The sequence below is a fragment of the Buteo buteo genome, chromosome 9 (assembly GCF_964188355.1).
Source record: "Buteo buteo chromosome 9, bButBut1.hap1.1, whole genome shotgun sequence".
NCBI classification, from domain to species: domain Eukaryota; kingdom Metazoa; phylum Chordata; class Aves; order Accipitriformes; family Accipitridae; genus Buteo; species Buteo buteo.
In genome coordinates this window covers 39,953,557-39,974,294 of record NC_134179.1, presented here as the reverse complement: position 1 = coordinate 39,974,294, position 20,738 = coordinate 39,953,557, and the positions used below count along the sequence as shown (strand labels likewise).

At 48.5% G+C, this 20,738-nt stretch overlaps 2 protein-coding genes and 1 gene segment (V, D, J or C); all 3 read left to right on the top strand.

Moving 5' to 3' along the window:
* The window catches only part of LOC142034583 (M1-specific T cell receptor alpha chain-like), a 137,276-nt gene that overhangs the window by 51,839 nt on the left and 64,699 nt on the right, over nucleotides 1-20,738 (top strand). The gene's annotated exons all lie outside the window — the stretch shown is intronic.
* LOC142034582 (T cell receptor alpha chain MC.7.G5-like) overlaps nucleotides 1-20,738 on the top strand; it is an 88,673-nt gene that overhangs the window by 61,841 nt on the left and 6,094 nt on the right. For 2 of the 3 annotated variants that reach the window (XM_075036128.1, XM_075036127.1), the window contains exon 2: nucleotides 18,842-18,906. In XM_075036128.1, the coding sequence (XP_074892229.1) occupies nucleotides 18,842-18,906 (65 nt within the window). The remainder of the gene's footprint in view (nucleotides 1-18,841; nucleotides 18,907-20,738) is intronic. The other variant, XM_075036130.1, reaches the window with a different exon arrangement.
* LOC142034590 (Ig heavy chain V region C3-like) lies at nucleotides 1,339-6,592 on the top strand. The segment is given in 4 exon segments: nucleotides 1,339-1,505; nucleotides 2,498-2,645; nucleotides 3,717-3,852; nucleotides 4,647-6,592. Coding segments are annotated over 3 exon segments (309 nt in total).

The following is a 20,738-nucleotide window of genomic DNA, read 5'->3' as shown; positions in this document are numbered from 1 at the left end:
AAAATGGTGGTAGCAGTCAAGAGGGTGACACTGTGTCAGGGCTCAGTAGGTGTCCCCTCCTGTGGTTGTAGGGGAGCTCTGAGTTCCTGCGGAGTACAGTGAGCACAGAGAAGGGAGTGACCCTGCTCTGCTGAGGAGCCCCAACAGCCTTGTCCCTGCTGAGTCCTGTGCACGTGAGCTTTGGGGGATGAGCTGGGGGCTTGAGCCTACACATGTAGCCCAGAGGTTCAGTGCCACGGACACCCGAGATCTCACCTGCCCTTTGCTGCCTTTGCTGCTTGGGGGGGGGGGGGTTGGGAAGGCTTTGATGGGAAGAGGCAGCGGGAGCAGTGTCAGCGTGGAGGAGCGAGTAGGGTGCTGGGCCAGAGTGGAGGGAGGAGGGGAGCATATCTGCTTAGGGGTGCCCTGTCCAAGCAGAGTTGGGCTCGAGGGGGGGCTCACATCCAGGAGCAACATCTCAGGAGCACCAAGAGACAGGGGCCCCCAGGGAGGACAACCTGCCACCCCCAGGCTGAGCTCCAAAGTCCCAGGATCACCTTGCAGTCCTTCCTCAGAGGAAAGTCAGGGTGGCCGTAGTGCAACACGTCACCTTTTGCCCAGCAGTGTTTTTCCTGCCAAACGAGGGCTCTGTGATGCACCTGCAGGGTGAGAGACACCTGGGAGTGCACCAACAGCTTCACCTTCTTCTGCTCCTCCAGCCCCACCTCTCGCCTTCACTGTTATCATAGACTGAGGGTGCAACGAGGAGCGACTAGGACAGACTGTAGTGACAGAGGCACAGACAGGGAAGATGTGGGCTGAGCTGTTCTGCAGGCAGCGAGAAGCTGGAGAGAGGTGAGACAGAGCGGGCCTGGCCATGTGGACTGCCATGTGCGTGGGGTTACTCTTCATCCTAGGTAAGTGGAAGGAAGGGGTGATGCCCTCCAGGAACTGAGCATGCCCCTGTGCTCTGCACGGCTCCGTGGAGCTGTGCTGACTGCTTGCAGCCTGACCTGCCTCTGCCTCTCGATGTCGTCAGACACCCCTCAGAGCACAGTGGGAAGAGCCCTCCTCCTCTTCTAGCCGTGAATTAGGCGCCTCTTTCCAGCCTGTCTCCTCTGCTGGGAGCCGAGGGGCAGGAGCCTTCGCCTGCCGGGGCGCCGCGCTCCTCCTCTGCCGCTGCCGCTGCCGCTGCCGCTGCCGCTGCCGCCGCCGCTGCCGCTGCCGCCGCCCCTGCCCCGCGGCCCTCCCCGCGCCGCCCCTTCTCCTGCCGCCAAGGGGCCGCGGCCCCGGGGGGCCGGGGCTGTCGGGGGCGGGCAGAGGCGTCGGCGCTGCCCCGGCGAGGGGCCGAGCCGGCGGGGCGCGCAGAAGCCGGCCCGAGCCCGGGCCCGAGCGCGGCTCCGCTCGGCTCCTCTGCGGCTCCCGCCGGGCCCTTCGGCCCCGGCCGGCCCCGGCGCGGCAGGGCACGATGGCGCCCGGGCTGGGGCCGTGGCTCCTGGCCTTGGCCTTGGCCGCGGGGCCGGCAGGTGAGAGCCGGGCGGGGCGGGCAGCGAGCCCGGGGCTGGGCCCGGGGCTGGGGCTGCCCGGGGCCGCGGCTGCTCCGGCGCCGGGCGCGCTGGCCTTCCTTAGCGGGGAGGCGGGGAGCGGGCGGGGGAGAGTGCGGGGGAGAGGGCTTTCGGGAGGCTTTCGGGCAGCGGGTCGGGGCGCAGGTGTCGGGAGCAGGCGCGGCTCAGCCCCGGGGCGGCGGGGGAACGTCCTCGGGCCGTGGGCGCGCCCTGCCCGGCTGCCTGCGCTCTCCGTCCGCAGGGCTGTGGGCGCAGCTGAGGCTGGTGGAGGACGGCGGAGGGCTGCGAGCGCCCGGGGAGACCGTGCGCCTCTCCTGCCGGGGATCCGGCTTCAGCTTCGGGAGTTACGGAGTTTGGTGGTACCGTCAGGCGGCCGGCGGCAGTCTCGAGTGGGTGTCCTACATCAGCGCTGATACCTCAGTTACTGAATTGGGGCAGTCAGTGGAGGGTCGAGCTACGGTGTCCCGGAACAGTTCCCGGTCCGTGTCATTTCTGTCCCTGCGGGACCTGCAGCCCCGGGACTCTGCCCGCTACTTCTGCGCTGTTGCACGGGGACAGGAAATCCAGCTGAGCTTTGACACAAACCTCCGTCCGCAGGGCTGTGGGCGCAGCTGAGGCTGGTGGAGGACGGCGGAGGGCTGCGAGCGCCCGGGGAGACCGTGCGCCTCTCCTGCCGGGGATCCGGCTTCAGCTTCGGGAGTTACGGAGTTTTGTGGTACCGTCAGGCGGCCGGCGGCAGTCTCGAGTGGGTGTCCGTTATCAACCAGGATTCCTCATTCATTCGATTCGGGCAGTCAGTGCAGGGTCGAGCCGCAGTGTCCCGGGACAATTCCCGGTCCGAGTCGATTCTGTCCCTGCGGGACCTGCAGCCCCGGGACTCTGCCCGCTACTTCTGTGCTGTTGCACGGGGACAGGAAATCCAGCTGAGCTTTAACAAAAACCTCCGTCCGCAGGTCTGTGGGCGCAGCTGAGGCTGGTGGAGGACGGCGGAGGGCTGCGAGCGCCCGGGGAGACCGTGCGCCTCTCCTGCCGGGGATCCGGCTTCAGCTTCGGGAATTCCACAGTTTGGTGGTACCGTCAGGCGGCCGGCGGCAGTCTCGAGTGGGTGTCCTACAAGAGCTCTGATACCTCAGTCATTGAATTCGGGCAGTCAGTGGAGGGTCGAGCTACTGTATTCTGGGACAGTTCCTGGTCTGAGTTGTATCTGTCCCTGCGGGACATGCAGCCCCGGGATTCTGCCCGCTACTTCTGCGCTGTTAACACGCTGTCGCACAGGGACAGGAAATCCCGCTGAGCTTTGACACAAACCTGCTGGGGCCCGGCCCACAATGTCAGAGCTGTGGGGCAAGGGGCTGCTTGGGGTGGGGGCCTCAGGGGGGTTCCCAGGAGGTGAGGTTCCATCACTCTGCGCCGCAGGAGTTCCTGGCCTTTCCTGCACACTGCGGGAATTTTAATTTATGGGAAATTAAAATATAGTAGGATTGTGAGCAACAAAGAACCTGGAAAAACCTTCCCTGATACCTCCCACTTTCCTTCCTTGCTCAGCTTCATACCATCATTCCCAGCTCCTCTACCTCCTCTGCCCAAGTGGCCCATGGGTGATGGGGTTTGAGGTGAAATCATAACCAGTGGACAGGAGTTTTGGGGGATAAGCTGGGGGGCTTGAGCCTACACATCTGCCCCAGATCTTCAGCGCCAAGGACAACCCAGCTCTCACTTGCCCAAACCCCTGTACGACCTTTGCTGCTTGGGCTGTCTCTGAGGCTCATGACCAGGAAGAAGCAGGTGGATAAGTATTATTATGAGGGAGTGTGTTTAGGAGTAGGGTGCTGGGCCAGAGCGGAGGGAGCAGAGTGGGGAGCAAGTTTGCCTAGGGGTGCCCTGTCCAAGTGTAGCTGGGTTCAGAGAGTCCCATCCAGGAGCAGCAGCTCAGCAACACCAAGGGATGTGGGGCCAATGGGAGAACAACCTGCCACCATTAGGGCCAGTTCCAAAGTCCCATCAGCACCCTGCAGTCCTTCCTCAGAGGAAGGTCAGGGTGGCCCTACAGCAACATGTCACCTTTTGCCTAGCAGAGGTTTTCCTGCCAAACGAGGGCTCTGTGATTGCACCCTGCAGGGTGGGAGACACCTGGGAGTGCACCAACAGCTTCAACTTCTTCTGCTCCTCCAGGCCCACCTCTCGCCTTCACTGTTATCATAGACCAAAGGTGCAACTAGGAGCGACTAGGACTGACTGCAGTGACAGAGGCACAGACAGGGAAAACATGGACTGAGCTGTTCTGCAGGCAGCGAGAAGCTGGAGAGAGGTGAGACAGAGCGGGCCTGGCCATGTGGACTGCCATGTGCGTGGGGTTACTCTTCATCCTAGGTAAGTGGAAGGAAGGGGTGATGCCCTCCAGGAACTGAGCATGCCCCTGTGCTCTGCACGGCTCCGTGGAGCTGTGCTGACTGCTTGCAGCCTGACCTGCCTCTACCTCTCGATGTCATCAAACATCCCTGCAGAGCACAGTGGGAAGAGGCCTCCTCCTCTTCTAGCCGTGAGTTAGGAACCTCTGTCCAGCCTGTCTCCTCTGCAGTGTGGGGACAAGCAGGGCACCTGCCTGCTCCTCCCATATCTTGGGGCCTAATGTTTTACACCTGGACCGGACACACTGCTCATGGGGCACTGCAGCCCATCTTGCAAAGGCAAGGTCTTAGGATGGCAGCATAGGGCCCAAGGCCCACTTGCCTGTGAGAGGTCCTTGTCACTCCTGTGGTCATTCAGAGCAGTTTCAGGGACAGGAGGGTGGCTTCCTCACCCTCCCAGCTTGGCAAACACAAAGGGATTTGTCCCCCAGGTGCAAAACCTTCCTGCTTTGAATGGGAAAATCAGAAATAGTTCCCTGCATGACAGAGAAAAGGAGGGAGGGGCACATGGTGTCTCCCTCCTCATGAGTCCTGATTCCTGGTACCAACTCTATTCCCCAGCCCTTCTTTGTCAGCTGGGTTCAAAGATAATGATTTAGTCCTCCCACTAGGCCAGTGTCATCACAATGCCCCATCAGCATTGTTCTGTCCTTTGCTCATTAGAATGATCATGCCTTTTTCTTCCACACTGCAGCAGTCACTTGCCAGGTGGCCTTGGAGCAACATGTCAAGGAACTGGCCATGTGAGAGGGTGATGGAGTCAACAGCAAACAGACAGCACCTTGGAGAAAGAGCCACCGTGGTCTCTGGTGACCCATGGGAACAGGATATCACTTTACTCCCCTTCCTCCAACATACCAGCCAGCAACAGACACCCATGGCAGAGGAGAAAACCAGTGACCCAGATTCACGGGGAGAAATGGCACCAGCAGCACATACTAAAAGCTACCAAAGGAAGCGCTGAGTGCTGGCAGTGGGTGACTCTCTGCTCAGAGGTACTGAAGTGTCTGTCTGCTGGCCTGATATACTAACCCAGCACCAGCAGTCAGGGTGCTAAGAGGAGCTGTGTTTCAGTACCAACCACTTCTGAGGCAGCTCGAACTCCTTCATATGCTGCCAATATCTCTTTTTCAGTTGGAGTATGGCGGGCCTTGGATCCTCGATATCCCCAACTCCAAAACCCCAGGGGTTGGCCTCAGGTCTCCCCAGGTGCGTTTTGCCAGAGGCTCCAGGTAGGGCCATTCTCCCTGGCTGTGGTATAAAGCACATTTTTAACATCTTGTCCTGCCCGGACTGGTCCAAGGGCTACTGCATGAACAGTCTCCCTCTTAATTTGTTCAAAGGCTTGTTGTTGTTCAGGGCCCCATTTAAACTTCTTCTGGGTAACTTGATAGAAAGAGCTTACAATTAGACTGTAATTTGGAATATGCACTCTCCAAAAGCCCACAACACCTAAGAAGGCTTCTGTTTCCTTTTTATTAGTCAATGGAGACATAGCTGCTATTTTGTTGATCACATCCATGGGGATCTGGTGATGCCTGTCTTGCCATTTTATTCCTAAAAACTGGATCTCTCATGCAGGTCTGTGTCGGTCTGACAAATTATAGTCGATGTCTCAAACATTTGTTAAAGAACTTTCGTGGAGAAAACGGCCTCTGTAAAAATGCTGGAGTTTTGTGAACAGGACAGTGTGGCCAAAGGAGAGGGCCCCACGGAGGGTGGGAACACACTTCTCCAAAGCCCCAATTCCTTATCTGAAGTGACCAGGAGAAGGAGCACAGCATATGTGCCTGGAGGAGGAGGCCCCATGGAAGATGGGACTGTGCTTCTATCTTAAGTGGTCATGCCAGCAGAAAAAGAAAGGCAATTCCGCAATGACCCCCCTCCCCCCAAAGCTCACCTACCAATTCCAGAGAACCCCGGGAATGGAACTGCGCGTGTTGAGACCATCGACTAAAATACTATAAAAGAAGGGAGAACAAGTTCTCAGTGCGCACCCTCCGGAACTGGATCTCTATGATGGCTGGACTAATGCTGGACCCAGGACTGGTGAAACCGTTCTCTTCTTTCCTTCTTTCCTTCTTTCCTTCTTTCCTTCTTTCCTTCTTTCCTTCTTTCCTTCTTTCCTTCTTTCCTTCTTTCCTTCTTTCCTTCTTTCCTTCTTTCCTTCTTTCCTTCTTTCCTTCTTTCCTTCTTTCCTTCTTTCCTTCTTTCCTTCTTTCCTTCTTTCCTTCTTTCCTTCTTCTTTCCTTCTTTCCTTTTCTCTCCCTCTGTCCCTCTTTTCCTTCTCTCTTTTCCACAGTCCCTACACCTCATCCTTTTAAACATAAACCGTTGGCCAAGTCTGAGACTAGGAGTGGATCTAGCCGCCCCTGGGCTCCTCTTTGAGAAGGAGTCCAGAAAGCAAGGGGATCTGCTCTGAACCTCATGACTCAAAGGGAGGGCTCTCCTTCTGATACATTTCATGTTCCTTTTTCCATTTCTTTTTCTACACCTACCTTCTCTTTTCAAACAGCAGCTTAACAACATGTTGCAAGGTTCATGTTGATAAGTTCACTTGTACTTGGGCAAGGTTAGCTAGGTTGAATAAATGTTGATTGTTGTTTGAACTCCCCTGGTGTCGTTTCACCTTAATTCTGACAAAGGAAATTCACGAACCTGAGTCGCTCCAACTTTGGGACGTGACAAGGTCCCTTGACCTTACTTTGGTTTATGGCAAAACAAGCCTTCAAAAGGATCTGGATTATTTTCTTCCCCTTCTCTAAGACTTCTTCTGCCATGTTGCCCCATACAATGATGTCATCAATGTATTGCAGGTGTTCTGGAGCTTCACCTTTTTCCAGTGCAGCCTGGATCAGTCCATGGCAAATGGTGGGGCTGTGTTTCCACCCCTGGGGCAGTCGATTCCAGGTGTACTGGATTCCCTTTCAAGGGAAAGCAAACTGTGGCCTGCACTCCACTGCCAAAGGGATTGAGAAAAACGCATTAGCAGTGTCAATTGTGGCATACCACTTGGCTGCCTTTGAGTCCAGTTTGTATTGAAGTTCTAACATATCTGGCACAGCAGCACTCAGCGGTGGTGTGACTTCATTCAGCCCCACTGTTAGTCTCTGTTCCCCATTAGATTTCCGCATGGGCCATATGGGAGTGTTAAAGGGCGAGCGAGTCTTGCTGATCACTCCTTGGCTCTCCAATCGGCAAATCAGCTTATGGATGGGAATCAGGGAGTCTTGGTTGGTGCGATATTGCTGCTGGTGCACTGTTGTTGTAGCAATTGGCACCTGTTGTTCTTCAACCCTCAGCAACCCCACAACTGAAGGGTCCTCAGAGAGGCCAGGCAAGGTGGACTGCTGTTCAATTTCCTCCATCTCCAATGCAGCTATACCAAAGGCCCAATGGTACCCCTTCGGTTCCTTGAAATAGCCCCTCCTGAGACAGTCTACGCCAAGGATGCACGGGGCCTCTGGGCCAGTCACAATGGGGTGTTTATGCCACTCATTCCCAGTTAGGCTCACTTCAGCACATACAGTTAAGCTCTTGGGATCCCCCCGTCACAGCAGAGATACAGATGGGTTCGGCCCCTTTATAACTTGATGGCATTAGGGTACATTGTGCACCAGTGTTCACTAGAGCCTTATATTCCTGTGGGTCTGATGTGCCAGACCATCGAATCCACACCATGCAGTAGACCCGGTTGTCCCTTTTCTCCACCTGGCTGGAGGCTGGGCCCCTCTAATCCTGGTTAGAGTATCCGTTACTCACTTTTCGCAAACGTGAATCAGAAGTCCCTTCAAGAGGATCAGAAATGAGATCAGCCCTTCTACTCTGTCTGGGGGACTGCTCACGGGAAACTGGAGTGGCATTTTTCCAAGAAGATTCCTCTTTTCTGATTGCTTTTTCTCACAACTCATGTACCTGTGCATCTAGGACTGAGGTAGGTTCTCCATCCCACTTCCTCATGTCCTCTCCATGGTCACGCAGGTAAAACCACAGATTAGCCCATTGTATGTATTTTCTACCTCCTCTCTCTTGGGCAGAGGAATGCCTACTCCTAATAGCTGTGATGCAGGCCTGTACAGGTGGGGAGGACATATCAACTTTGAATTGCTGGAACTCCCAGGACAATTCCTCTACAGCCGAGACGCAGGCCCATAGGGAGGAAGAGAGACATCCTTCATATTGTTGGAGCTGGACAGCCAGTTTGTCCACCGTTTGTCCACAGCCTTCTTTCCAGGACATCACTGCCAATGAGTTGGCATAGGTTGGTGGTGCACTTCAAAGAAACTTCCGCCACATGGGTTGTGTCCATTGGACTTCATCTGGATCTGTGGGTGACTGTTCATTTTCTGGATCATTATAAATCACCTCCAGCATAGCTAATTCCCTCATTACTTCTCCCCATGGTGGTCTACTTGCCTTGCTGACATGTAACGTTATCCTTGAAGGGGTATCTTTCCTTCACACTTGACAGAAGTTGTCTCCAGAGGCTGAGGACTTGTGTTTTTGTCCCAATCACCTTGTCAATGCCCCCTTCCCTAGACAGGGATCTCAGATGCTTGGCTTCCCTACCCTCTAATTCCAAGCTACTGGCCCCCTTATCCCAGCATCAGCGCAGCCAGGTAACAATGTGTTCACCTGGGGGGCAGCCAAAATCTTTTTGCATGTTGCGCAACTCAGGGATAGAGATCGAATGATTATTTCACCTCTTCCTCCTATTCTTGTGATGACCCTGGTTCACCTTCATCCCTCACTAAGCGATCTGATTTCTTTGTGTGTTTCTTATTTTGTATAGGGATGACTCATACTGGCACGGTTGGTTCTCTGGTTCAGCTGCAGTGCCTGTCGCCAGGCTTGGGGTAGCCACGGTGCCTGTCACTCTGTTTTCCCTCTTTTCCCCCTGAGGGTGCTGCCTAATATCAAGCAGTGTTTGATAGATACTGGCCAGGACCCCAGCACAGTGCGGTAAGTTGTGCGTCTCCAGAACAGCCACAGCATTTTCCTTTTAAATATTCTACCACTTCATGAGGGTTTTGTAGTTGTTCAGGAGTGAAGTTCCAAGCCACTGGAGGTGAGAATTTCTCTAGATACCTGCCCATATCCTCCCACATGCCATGCCACCCATGAATATCCAGCCTTGGAGCAGGTCTGTGGGTGGTATTCTTAAAAAACTTTTTTGTACCCCTAAACAAGACCTGAAACATATTCAGGAGACATAGCACTAACAACATGCTGGCTTGCACATCCCAAGGATATTCAAAATTCTCAAAAGCTGTTGTAATTAGCTGGAAGGAGAAAAGTGAGATGAACGAACAGGGGGAAGTATCCCCCCCTGACTTCCCCATGGATTGGGTGCACTTACCAATAACTTCCAATAGAAGGCACCCAAAGTATGGAAATGATATCATTGCCGCATAGAGATACCAGCTTAACCTCATGACCAGTGATGTAATCATTTCATAAGTCGACATTACCCAGTATAGCAAAATGATAATCCTGATCCCTCTCCCAGAGGTGATAAACGTAACCACAGGGAATACATAGTGCATATAAGAACTTACACAATGCCACCATGTGAAAAAATGAACCAACGCTGTGACTAGCGACTATTTAACTAATATAAGAAATGCGTATAACAAATTTGTTTTAACATGCTCTGGCCAGATCTGTCATTATCTCAACCCTTCAGGCCCCATGTTGGCTGCCAAAAAGGACTGTTGTGGTTTGAGCCCAGGCGGTAACAAAGGACCACACAGCCACTCACTCACTCCTCCCCGCCCCCCTCCAGTGGGATGGGGAGGAGAATCAGAAAGGAGAAAAGAAAAAAAAGGGAACCTCATGGGTTGAGATAAAGACAATTAACTGGGACAATACAAAAAGAGAAGTTACTACAACAACAACAGTACTAATAAAAGAATATACAAAACAAGTGAGGCACAGTGCAACTGCTCACCACACGGAATCCAACGCTCTGCCACTTCCCCCACCGAAAGCCAAGAGCTCCCTCCCAGCCCACTCCCCATTTATATACTGAGCATGATGGTACATGGTATGGAATAGCTCCTTGGCTAGTTCAGGTCAGCTGTCCTAGCTGTGCCCCCTCCCAGGTTCCTGTGAAAATTAACTCTATCTCAGCTGAACCCGGGACAGAAGGCAAGACACCAGCATGGCTGAGTCAAGACCTGCTGGTCAAACTAAAGGGCAAGAAGGAAATGCAAAGGCAGTGGAAGCAGGGACAGGTATCCTGGGAAGAGTGTAGGCATGTTGCCTGGTTGCATAGGGATGGGGTCAGGAAGGCCAAGGCACATCACGCCAGACTAACCTGATCACCTTCTACAACAAAATATAATTTTCTGTCAACATGAGGATGGAAGCAGTGGATGTTGTTTACCTGGACTTCAGCGAAGTGTTCAACACTTTCCCACATCCTTCTGCTGGACAAACTGGCAAGATGGATGGGTGCCCTGTGAGACGGGTAGGAAATTGGCTAACAGGCTGCACTCAGCATGTGGTGATCAATGGTTTTAGTCAGGCTGGCAGCCTGTCACAAGTGGGGTTCTCCAAGATTGATACTGGGCCTCATGTTGTTTCATATCTTCATAAATTATCTGGATGGTGGGCTTGAAAGCACCCTCGCCAAGTTTCCTGATGACACAAGACTGGGTGGTGAGGCGGACGCATCAGAAGGGAGAGCCATCATACAGAGTGCCCTGGACAAGCTGGAAGAGTGGCCTAGCAAGAAAAGTACGAAGCTTAACAAAAACAAATGCAAAGTCCTGCACCTGGGACGAAATAACTAAAGAGCCCAGTACAGGCTCAGATCTGTGTGGCTGGGGAGCAGCCTTGCTGAAGGGCACCTGGGGGGTCCTGGTAGACAACAAGCTGAAACTGAGCCAGCAGTGCACTGCTACAGCAGCAAAGGCAAGTCAGATCCTGGGCTGCATCTGCAGGGGCATTACTAGCTGAGACAGAGATATGATCATCCCACTCTACTCAGTGCTTTTCAGGCTGCACTTGGAGTACTGTGTCCAGTTCTGGTCCTCACAATTTGTCAGACATAGACAGACTGGAGAGGGTCCCAAGAAGGGCCACAAAGACGATCAAAGGCCTGCATAACCTGTCCTATGAAGAGAGACTGAAGGAGTTAAGTCTTTTCTCCCTGGAGAAGAAAAGACTTAGGGGGAACCTCATGACATTTTTCCAGTACTTAAAGAGTGGCTATAAAGAGGACAGAGGCTCTTCATTCACAAGGAGCCACATGGAGAAGACAAGGGGCAACGGGTCCAAGTTGCACTGGAAGAGGTTCATCTTGATATAAGAAAGAAACTTTTTACAGTGAGAACAATCATTCACTGCAACAACCTCCCCAGAGGTGTGGTAGAATCTCCATCACTGGAGGTTTTCAAGATGCAAATAGACAGGGTGCAAGGTAAGCTCTTTCCTACAAAAGACCAGATGATCTTTTGACATCCCTTCCAACCAGGGCTGTTCTATGATTCTGTGATTCTATTCTGGGAACTTCAGAGGCTGTATGGTGAACTGCAGGTTAGTGCACATTGCCTGGGTTCCTCTCCAACATGGCTCAGTTTTTCCTCTGTGGCCTGGTTGCAGAGCTATGGGATCATGGCGATGTAGTGGGGTAGCTTACAGAAGTACAGTAATGGATGAAGCCAGGCTGTTTAGGAAACACAGGCTGGGAAGGTGAGGAAGGGGAATTGCCCTTTCTGTGAGAGAACAGCTGGAATTCATGGAGCTCTGCTTTGAGATGTACGATGAGCCAGCTGATAGCGTAAGGGTCAGGATTAGAGGGCAGATCAGCATGGGTGACACTGTGGTGGGTGGCTACTACAGATCACCTGATCAGGAAAAAGTAGACGAAGTCTTCTTCAGACAATTGGAAGAAGCCTCTTGTTCACTGGCCCTGGTCCTCATGGGGTACTTGAACCATGCCAAATGCATGCCAGTGGGACAGAACCCCTGGACTTCAGGAGAGCAGAATTTGTGCTCATCAGGGATCTGCTTGGAAGAATCCCATGGGTTATGGTCCTGGACAGAGGAGGGGTCTATGACTCTGCATTGGAAAGCAAAGCTACTTTCCAGCCAGTCTGTCTTCCTTTTCCCATGGTCAAGTTCTGAGTTGTTGGTTTCTTTTTCCGTGCTTGTCTCCCAAATCTGAGACTATAACAGGAGCAAGAGCTTGTGAGCGTCTGTGTTTGCAGCTGATGAATCCTAGAGATCACAAGCAGAAGCCCAGGGAAGTGATAGAGTAGATTAAGCAATTGCTTGAGCTGTTCCTGCCTGTTCACCTGTGTCTCCTGGGGTTGCAGGTGCCCTTTCTCAGGTGCAGACAGAGGCCACAGACCCCACAGTAGGGAAGGTCTCAGCAGCAGCAGCAGACTCTTTCTCAAGCACACACAAAAGCCACGAACATGCTGATACCTTCTTCCTTCCCTCTCAGTCTCTCCCACAGGCAGAAAGAGATAGAGAAAGAGTGTTTTTTATTTTGGAATAAGCACAATGAGCATTGAAGGAACTAAAATTTTAACATGGGAAGGCAGAACTCAATTGCATTTGGATACCTCATATTGTTCAGGGAGTCTCAGAGTAATGTTGCAGCAGCACATAACAATAGTCAATCAATGGTATCTGAGAAGAGTGGGACAGCACAGAGGGGAACTGCACTGCCAACCTGATTCTTCCCAGGATATGTTGAAAAATTTCTTCTCTGCACTCCTAGCTTTGGCTTCATGTGAATAAACACACATTTTCTTATTCTGAGGACTGACCCTTCATCTCTTTATTTGAAAGTGTAGTTTTCATGCAAGTGCATTTGCATATGTCTCCATATGGAAATGCATCCATATGCTTATGTACATGCATACATTGCCCTAGGCATCCTATACAAGAGATACAGGTATGTGGGAGGTCAGTTATCCCCAAACTTTGCCCTGTTTACCATATTTGGTTCTATGGAAGAATTGCTGCAGTGGATTAATCTAAGAGCCATTCAACACAGCAGACTGCCTCTCAGGCCAATGTCAGATGTCTTGCAAAGACTATAAATACAAAGCAAATGTTACTTTATTTCTTCTGTTACCACCCGCCTTTCTTGTAGGTGTCAGCAGCTCAGGGACTTCGCCAAGCAGATATTATAGATCTCTTTTTAAAGCACTGCTTTTAGCTGTCCTCTCCATGGTGAAGGTTGTGACTTACTGTTTGGTCTTAAATATCTAGTTTCCTAAGATCACCTATAGTGTCTCCAGGGAATCCATGACCAGTAACATTTCTATCTTGGAAGAATGGTTGAATGGGATGGTTCTGTCCACAGAAGAATATAATGCCCACTGCATCCTTTAAGAGAAAAGTCACCATCTTGACAGATGTATCACAGATCCAGCTCTCTTTGCCAATAAAAGCCATGGACACAGCCTCTTACAAATGTGTGATGAAATCAGGTGGACATGCTGGGAGCTAGACTCAGAGTGAGCTGTTCCCCAAAAAAAGGAAATTGTGTTAAAATACAAATGGAGATTTTGGGGGGAGTGTCAAGAATAATTATGCTGGAAGGGCCAGGATAGTTTCTTCTGGAAAGAAGCAGGGTAGACCTTTCAGCAAGGGCAGAAGGAATTCAAACAACCATGCATGCACAAAACACTGGCTAGTTCCCCTCCAAAATGTGTCTTCATCTGCCTAGGACACTTTTCTGGAGGAAAGCAGGGCTCCCTCTCTTCTGATTTCCTCTGAAGCAGAACTCAAGGAGAGGTCTTCAGTCTTGTGGAACACAGCCTAAACATTCTCTCTAACATATCTCTGGCAGTATTGGAGCGCCTCCTGCAATTTTTTGGAGGAGGATGCACCAGGACAGAGCAAAAAACAAAGACGGAACTCAACTTTTAAACAGAACAAATCCAAGCATGTGGCTTGCGGGAGGCTGTGAAGACAGGTGTGTTTCTGTGGCCACCCAAATGGAAAAAGACTGTTTAACTGCATCTAACTCAGTGCCAAGCAGGGTGCGGTCTCACTGCTCTGGGAAGATTTGGCAGCAAGTGGAGGGTGTGGGAGAGACACCTGTATGTACCCAGGCCTGTCACAGGAGGTATTTAGAGATTGTTCTCTTTGCCCTACCAACAGTTCAAGAGACTGAAAGTATCACATCAGACAATTCGACAACTTTCCTGGAGGAGTGAGGCAATGAGGAGGAGAAAACAATTTGACACAATAAAAGGAACAGCAGATGAACATGCCCATGTTAACAATGGAAAATATAGCAGCACTGGTACTACAAACAGTGATTAAAAATGAGAAATATACCCTTGTACTTGATAACAACAATAACGCAAATAAACATAGTGAGTAATACAGCATGGAACCACGCAGATTTGTGAACAGGATGAAATAATGCTGTTTCCTTTTGTGTTCTAGAACTGAGTTTGAGGATTCAGAAACTGCTCCACAATTCCAGTGAACCATTAATCAAAATCATTAAAGTAAGATAAAAATCAAATTAAAAGGCAACTTCAGTAAACCATAACTATATGTTCAACTATATGTTCTCCACCTTCAAACTCAGCTAAAGGCACATATAAATAAATCAAAAGTCCAAAGCATAGCCAACTCAGTGGTCAAATAATCTAGTTCACAAGATCACGGAAACTGAGGGAAAAATGGTGCATATAATCAGGAAGAAACTCCCAACACGCTTATAAAAACAGCACTCAAAAAAGGAATATTAAAAATCAAATACCAGAGTAAATAAACAACTTGAGCACATCAAGGCAAACAGAGTCCATTAAGCCACCATCAGCTAAACTAAAATAACTTTTGAACAATTCATAAACATGGACTGATTTTTTTTTTTATTTGGCATGAAAATAGGCTTTGAGAACATAAATACTTGAAGGTCCAGAAACAGTTAGGAAATGTAGAATGAAACTAAATTGAAAATTAGTAAGACTCGAGCAGCTGGTCCCCAGATATTCTTTAAAATATTTCACCCTAACTCTCTTGATGTTGGTCAAAAGACAAACCAGTAATTGGGTCCTTTAAGTGAGAACAGCTCTAACAACTCAAAAGGAACAATATTTCTTTTTGACAAGTATGGGCAATATTTTAGTGAGAGATTAATACAACCCTATCTGCCAAAAAAAGCAGTGCTGATAATGTTATTTTCAGTGTACAGCAACCTCTCTGGAACAGTATTAGATTGTTCAGAAGTGGAACAGTGTAGAAGAAAACAAAATCCAGCTCTTCAAAGGACATGAAACAGGAGACATCATCTGGCACTGAAAACAGCAAACGTTTTTGTAGAACTGCCTACCACTGTGGGGACTACGTACCACAGTGACTGAAAAAGACTGAACCACTACACAAAAACTGTCTCACTGACTTCTCTTGAAGGTAGAAACATGGTGCCCTGAATAGTCTCTTTTTCCTCAGACAACTCTACGCACATACACAAATTTGATTCCCAGAATGACTCAGCCAAAAGACCTTCCTATGCAAGACCAGTTTCCTCAACATTCACCATCAGATCTTGGATCTTGCAAGCACATAATTTTAGACTTCTGATTGTCAGTTCAAGTTGAGCAAATCAGGATTAACCTACTGTATTTAGATGTTTCCATTTAAGCTTAGCATTATGTTCTCTTTGTCTCAAAGCACAGAGGAGGTAAGATTTGTTCCCACTTTTTTGGTAAGAACAAAGATCCTTTTAACTTCATATCCAACAGTGACCAGAAGCAGATGCATGAAGAACACGAACAGGAGACTAGAAAGGATACTTCCCACTAGTAATGTCCCAGCTACTAGACATCAGAACAAGGACTTTGAATCACATGTGGTTCCTCTGTATTTACCATTTATGAGTTTATTCAGGAGCCCCTTGTTCACATTTTGGCCTTCTGCCACCTTTGCTTGACTTACTGCTTTGTCAGGATGAACCGTTCTTGACCTTGAAGGAGGTGATGTCTGAAAATCAAGCAGCTCTCCTAGACTCCTCCTTTGTGCAGGACCATGACCCATGGGCTTCTTCCAAGCAGATCCCTGAAGAGCCCAAATTCTGCTCTCCTGAGGTCTAGGGCTCCAGTCCTGCTTTTTGCATTGCTCCTTCCTCTCTGGATCCTGAGCTCAAATACTGCATGATCACGGCAGTCAAGGCTGCTCCTCACCTTCACATCCACCACCAGTTCTTCCTCATTTGCCAGTAGGAGGTCCAGCTTATCAGCCATTTGTGTCAGGGAGTTTTCATCAGTACACTCCAGAAAACTGCTTGATTGCTTGTGCCCTTCTGTGCTGTCCTGCCAACAGACATCTGACATGGTTCAAGTACCCCATGAGGACCAGGGCCAGTGAACAAGAGGCTTCTTCCAATTGTCTGAAGAAGACTTCGTCTACTTTTTCCTGATCAGGTGATCTGTAGTAGCCACCCACCACAGTGTCACCCATGCTGATCTGCCCTCTAATCCTGACCCTTACGCTATCATCTGGCTCATCGCACATCCCAAAGCATGTATTCCAGCTGTTCTCTCACAGAAAGGGCAATCCCCCCTCCTTGTCTTCCCAGCCTGTCTTTTCTGATCAGCCTGGCTTCATCCACTACAGTACTTCTGTAAGCTACCCCACTGGACGTCCATGATCCCATAGCTCTGCAACCAGGCCACAGAGGAAAAACTGAGCCATGTTGGAGAGGAACCCAGGCAACGTATGCTAACCTGCAGTTCACCATGCATTTCAGTTCTTGGGTCATGTGAGCTATCCCACCATGCCTCTATGTTGTCAATGAGATCATAGCTCTGCAACTACTAGCAGAGCTCTAATTCCTCTTGTTTGTTCCCCATACTGCATGTATTTGTGCACAGGCACTTTAAAGGGGCACCCAGCCATGCTAATTTCCCAGAAACTGTACGAGGGCTTTCTTTTTGCCCATAAATACTTCCTTATTTATGTACACACACTTGAAGTGCACCCCTTTCAGGCCTTTTTTTTAAATTATTAAATCTGTCCTGTTCATATCAGTCCTCATATGTTTTGTACCAATCCTTCCCACCACTTTCTCACTTGATTATTAATCATCTTCTTCCTCCACTGTTGTTCCTAGTTTAAAGCTCTTATCAGGTTGGCCAGCCTGTTGGCAATGATGTTTTTGTCTCATTTAGTCAGGTGGATCCCATCTCTTCCAAACAGTCCTCAATCCTCAAAAAGGGTCCCATGGTCATAGAAACCAAGTCCCTTTTGCCAATGCCAGGTGTGCAACCAATTGTTGACCAGCAGGATCCAGCCTCTCTCCTCACCACACTTCCACTCACCAGCAGGATCAAATCGAAACCCACTTGGGCCCATGTGCCCTTGACCATCATCCCCAGAGCCTGCTTGCTACTTTCCAGGACTCCTCTGGCAGTATCATTAATACCCACATGGAAGACCACCAGGGGGGTAATAGTAGGTGTAATAAGTTTTGCAAGTCTTTTAACAATGTCCCCAATCCAAGTCCATGGCAAGGAGTAAACCTCCCTAGGTCACAGGTCCAGCTGTCAGAGGAGGCTGCTGTTCCCTGCAGCAGGGAGCCTTCCATTACTAACACTCACCACTTTTTCTAGTGCTCCTGCTCATGGTCAATGGGCTCAGACACCTCGTATGACAAAGCTCCCAGCTCCTGATTTGCTATGACAGCACTGAATCTGTTCTGTAGTAGCAAATCTTCAGGGGAAGCAAGAGCCTTCCTCTTGGGGCCAGAAGTCACAAGCTCCCAGCCTTTGTCTTCATGGGAACCTCCATTTCCCATCCTGATGGGCATAGATTCAACTTGCCTCTCCTTTGTTAGAAAAGGGAGGAGTGGGCTCTTGAAGCTGCAGAGTCTCAGGGACTGAGTCTGTCTTTTGCTGTCAAGGTCCAGATAGTGCTAATGATGCAGAAATTGATTATCATGAAGGATTTGATCAATCTGCAACAACTCTTCTACTCTTTAGTAGCCACTTCCATAGGTACAGTGCCTCTACCTAACAAAGAGCAATCATTTTGCCTACTTTCTCATCTTACTTAAAACAGCATACAGACTTTCTAAGGCACCAGATGACCCTCAGACACCAACTCTAAGAGCCCAGATAAGGCACATTCCTCATTCTCCTGAGCACTGAAACCAAATTCGAGGTGAAAAAGTAGACAACTTCCTGCAGCCCAGAATAATTTTCATAAATGCTTTGAGATAGCACTAAAAGTACTGATATTTTTTTCCTGCTTTCTTTCCAGCTTAATTCCATGACACTTTTCAGAGCTGTGATGTAATCCCGAAGTTTTCACTTATAATTCAACCTTTTTGTTATTATTTTAGACTGTTCTTCGAAAACCATATCATGTTTCTTCATGTGGTATGTTGGGTCAGAAACCACTGGAGAAGTCATGTGACTGCCTGTATAATCCAAAATTCTGTGTAGTGAAAAAGAAGGAAGAGACAGTTTTTGTAACGAAATATATCACTGTGGGACTGGCTGGAGGACCACAATGATATAAACAACATATGGCCCTGTACAAAAACCCAAAGAAGGAGAAAAGGCAATATATTTTGAGTAAGAAAGGAGATGGGTGGCTGAAATGATTAAGGAGATAAAGGCAACATTATTTTTGTATTTCTATTTATCCTGGACATGTAGAGCTCACAAGGTTTCTAAAAGATGGAAGAAAGGGATAACTTCGGAATTCTGTACTCAGTCAAGCTATTTGAAATCATTGAACTATTCAATTATTATTTTTCACTTCCCAGTTTTGGAAAACAATGTGGCTCTGGATACCCTCATGGAGTTGCACATGTGGATAATTAGGAAAAATATCTGGCTTTTCATCTCCTGTTTTTACAACCTTTTTGAATACCGTGAGCAAAGAGTTACTTATTGGAATAAGTATTAACAGTGTGAGCACTGATAAGCTTGTATTTGGAAGTGGGACCACTCTCACAGTTGAACCAAGTAAGTACCATTATTTTATTTCTAAAACTTATGTTAAAATTAAGGTGGGGGAGGACAAAGCAATCTAATGGTTTGGGTTCACTGTAAGAATTTTCTGCTGCAATAATCCCTAGAGCGCACTCTCTCTGGCCATGGTTTCAAGCTGAATCCTCAGCTTGTATCCACTTAGGAAGGCTTCACAGGAACAACTGGGCTAGCTCTGTATATCACCATTATGCCATGATCCCCAAACACCTGGTGTGCACTACTTAAGTTTAGCACATTATAATTCATTCTCAGTCTGGTTAGCACGTTGGCCCAAATTTACTGTGAAGTGTCCTATCCTCCAGTGGATTTTCACTGCCTCATTTTGAGCAGGAACACATCTTAGTGAAGAGCTGACAGTGGAGAGAAGTTTTGTGACAGATCTTTAGCTCTCTGGTATGAGAAGTTAGTTTTTGACACTGGCACCACACTCATAGTGTCACCAGGTAAGTAATTCCACTGGCATGGAGACAGAGGAGGAAGGAGGTTAAATGTCCTTGGGCTTAAATTTTCACAACTGCATCATATCCAAGACCGCTTAAAATTAATTAAAACTGGCTACCAAGTTGCCTAGGCTTTGAAAATGCAGATATGGTGAGTAGGGATTATAACAAGCCTTAGTGCTTCCTATCTTTATTTGGAACTTCATGATGTACAAAAAAAGGTCGCTGTCACCCCAAACTTTTCTGTGTGAGTGTGAATGTTGGGGTAGCAGGTGAGTTTGTTAGGTTGATCTTTGTTATCCTAAACATCCAGGTGCATACCTTTAGAGTTGTTATGATGCTTTCAGAGGTCTGCATGTCTTTAAAGTGCTGAAAAAGTGTCCCATGTAATTTTACATACCTAAACCATCCTGCTCTCATTTCAGAAGGGCACGGGGCTCCCTTTAGTGCTGCCTAATATCTGTCTGGGTCTGTAGGATACCTTACATGGGAATAAATGTCTATTTTGGAACAACTTAAGTCCAATTCCAATTCCAAAGGGGCAAAGGAATACAAATTTACCATTCTGAAGAAAGATGTGTTCTTTCCAACCAGCAAATCCTCAGTTGTAAATGTAGGACCAGAAGAAACTGCCGTATTCCATTATTTTAATATCAGTCTACATTGATTTGAAGATGATATTTGTCAAAAAAAAAAAAAAAAAAAAAGAGGTAAAATATCCCATAGAGAATAGTAGAATCTGGCAAGAAAAAAACAACCAACAAAATACAGTCTAAGAGCTGGCAGGTGGAAGACTGAGCAATGGTATTGCCATTTCAGACCTTTACAGAAATGCTGATATGATACTCTTGTTTCTCACATAAAGGGTTTTTTATGTCTTTTTAAAAAAGTTTAGTGTGTTGGTTCTTCTACTGACAAGAAAATATTTGTTTCTTCTCATCAGCTGAAGGTAGCATGTGGGCTTATTGACTGCAACAAGGTATTCTTGTTTTAAGGAAACTTTTACAGTTCTAAAACATCTTCCCTGAGTTTCCCACAACTTGGGTTAGAGAACAATTAATTTCAGAAAAAAAAAGGTATTAGCCTTGCCTTCTCCTCTACCCTGAAATGCTTTAAATCATTCTTTCCCTGCTTTTTCTGCCTATCTATCCTCTCTGATATCCTGATGCAAAATTACATGAAACTTCAGTTGCGTGAAGTTTCTGTGCTGTTCAATGATTTGTCTTTTTCTAGCTAAGGATAGTATGACATTTTCAAAGCTGCACAAAGACTTTAGGATTATGTTTCACAGTAAAAGGTAACAGGCTTTAAGCATCTAAATGAGGCAGTGTCTGTTGAAATAATAAGTTGAAGCCAAAATTTCCA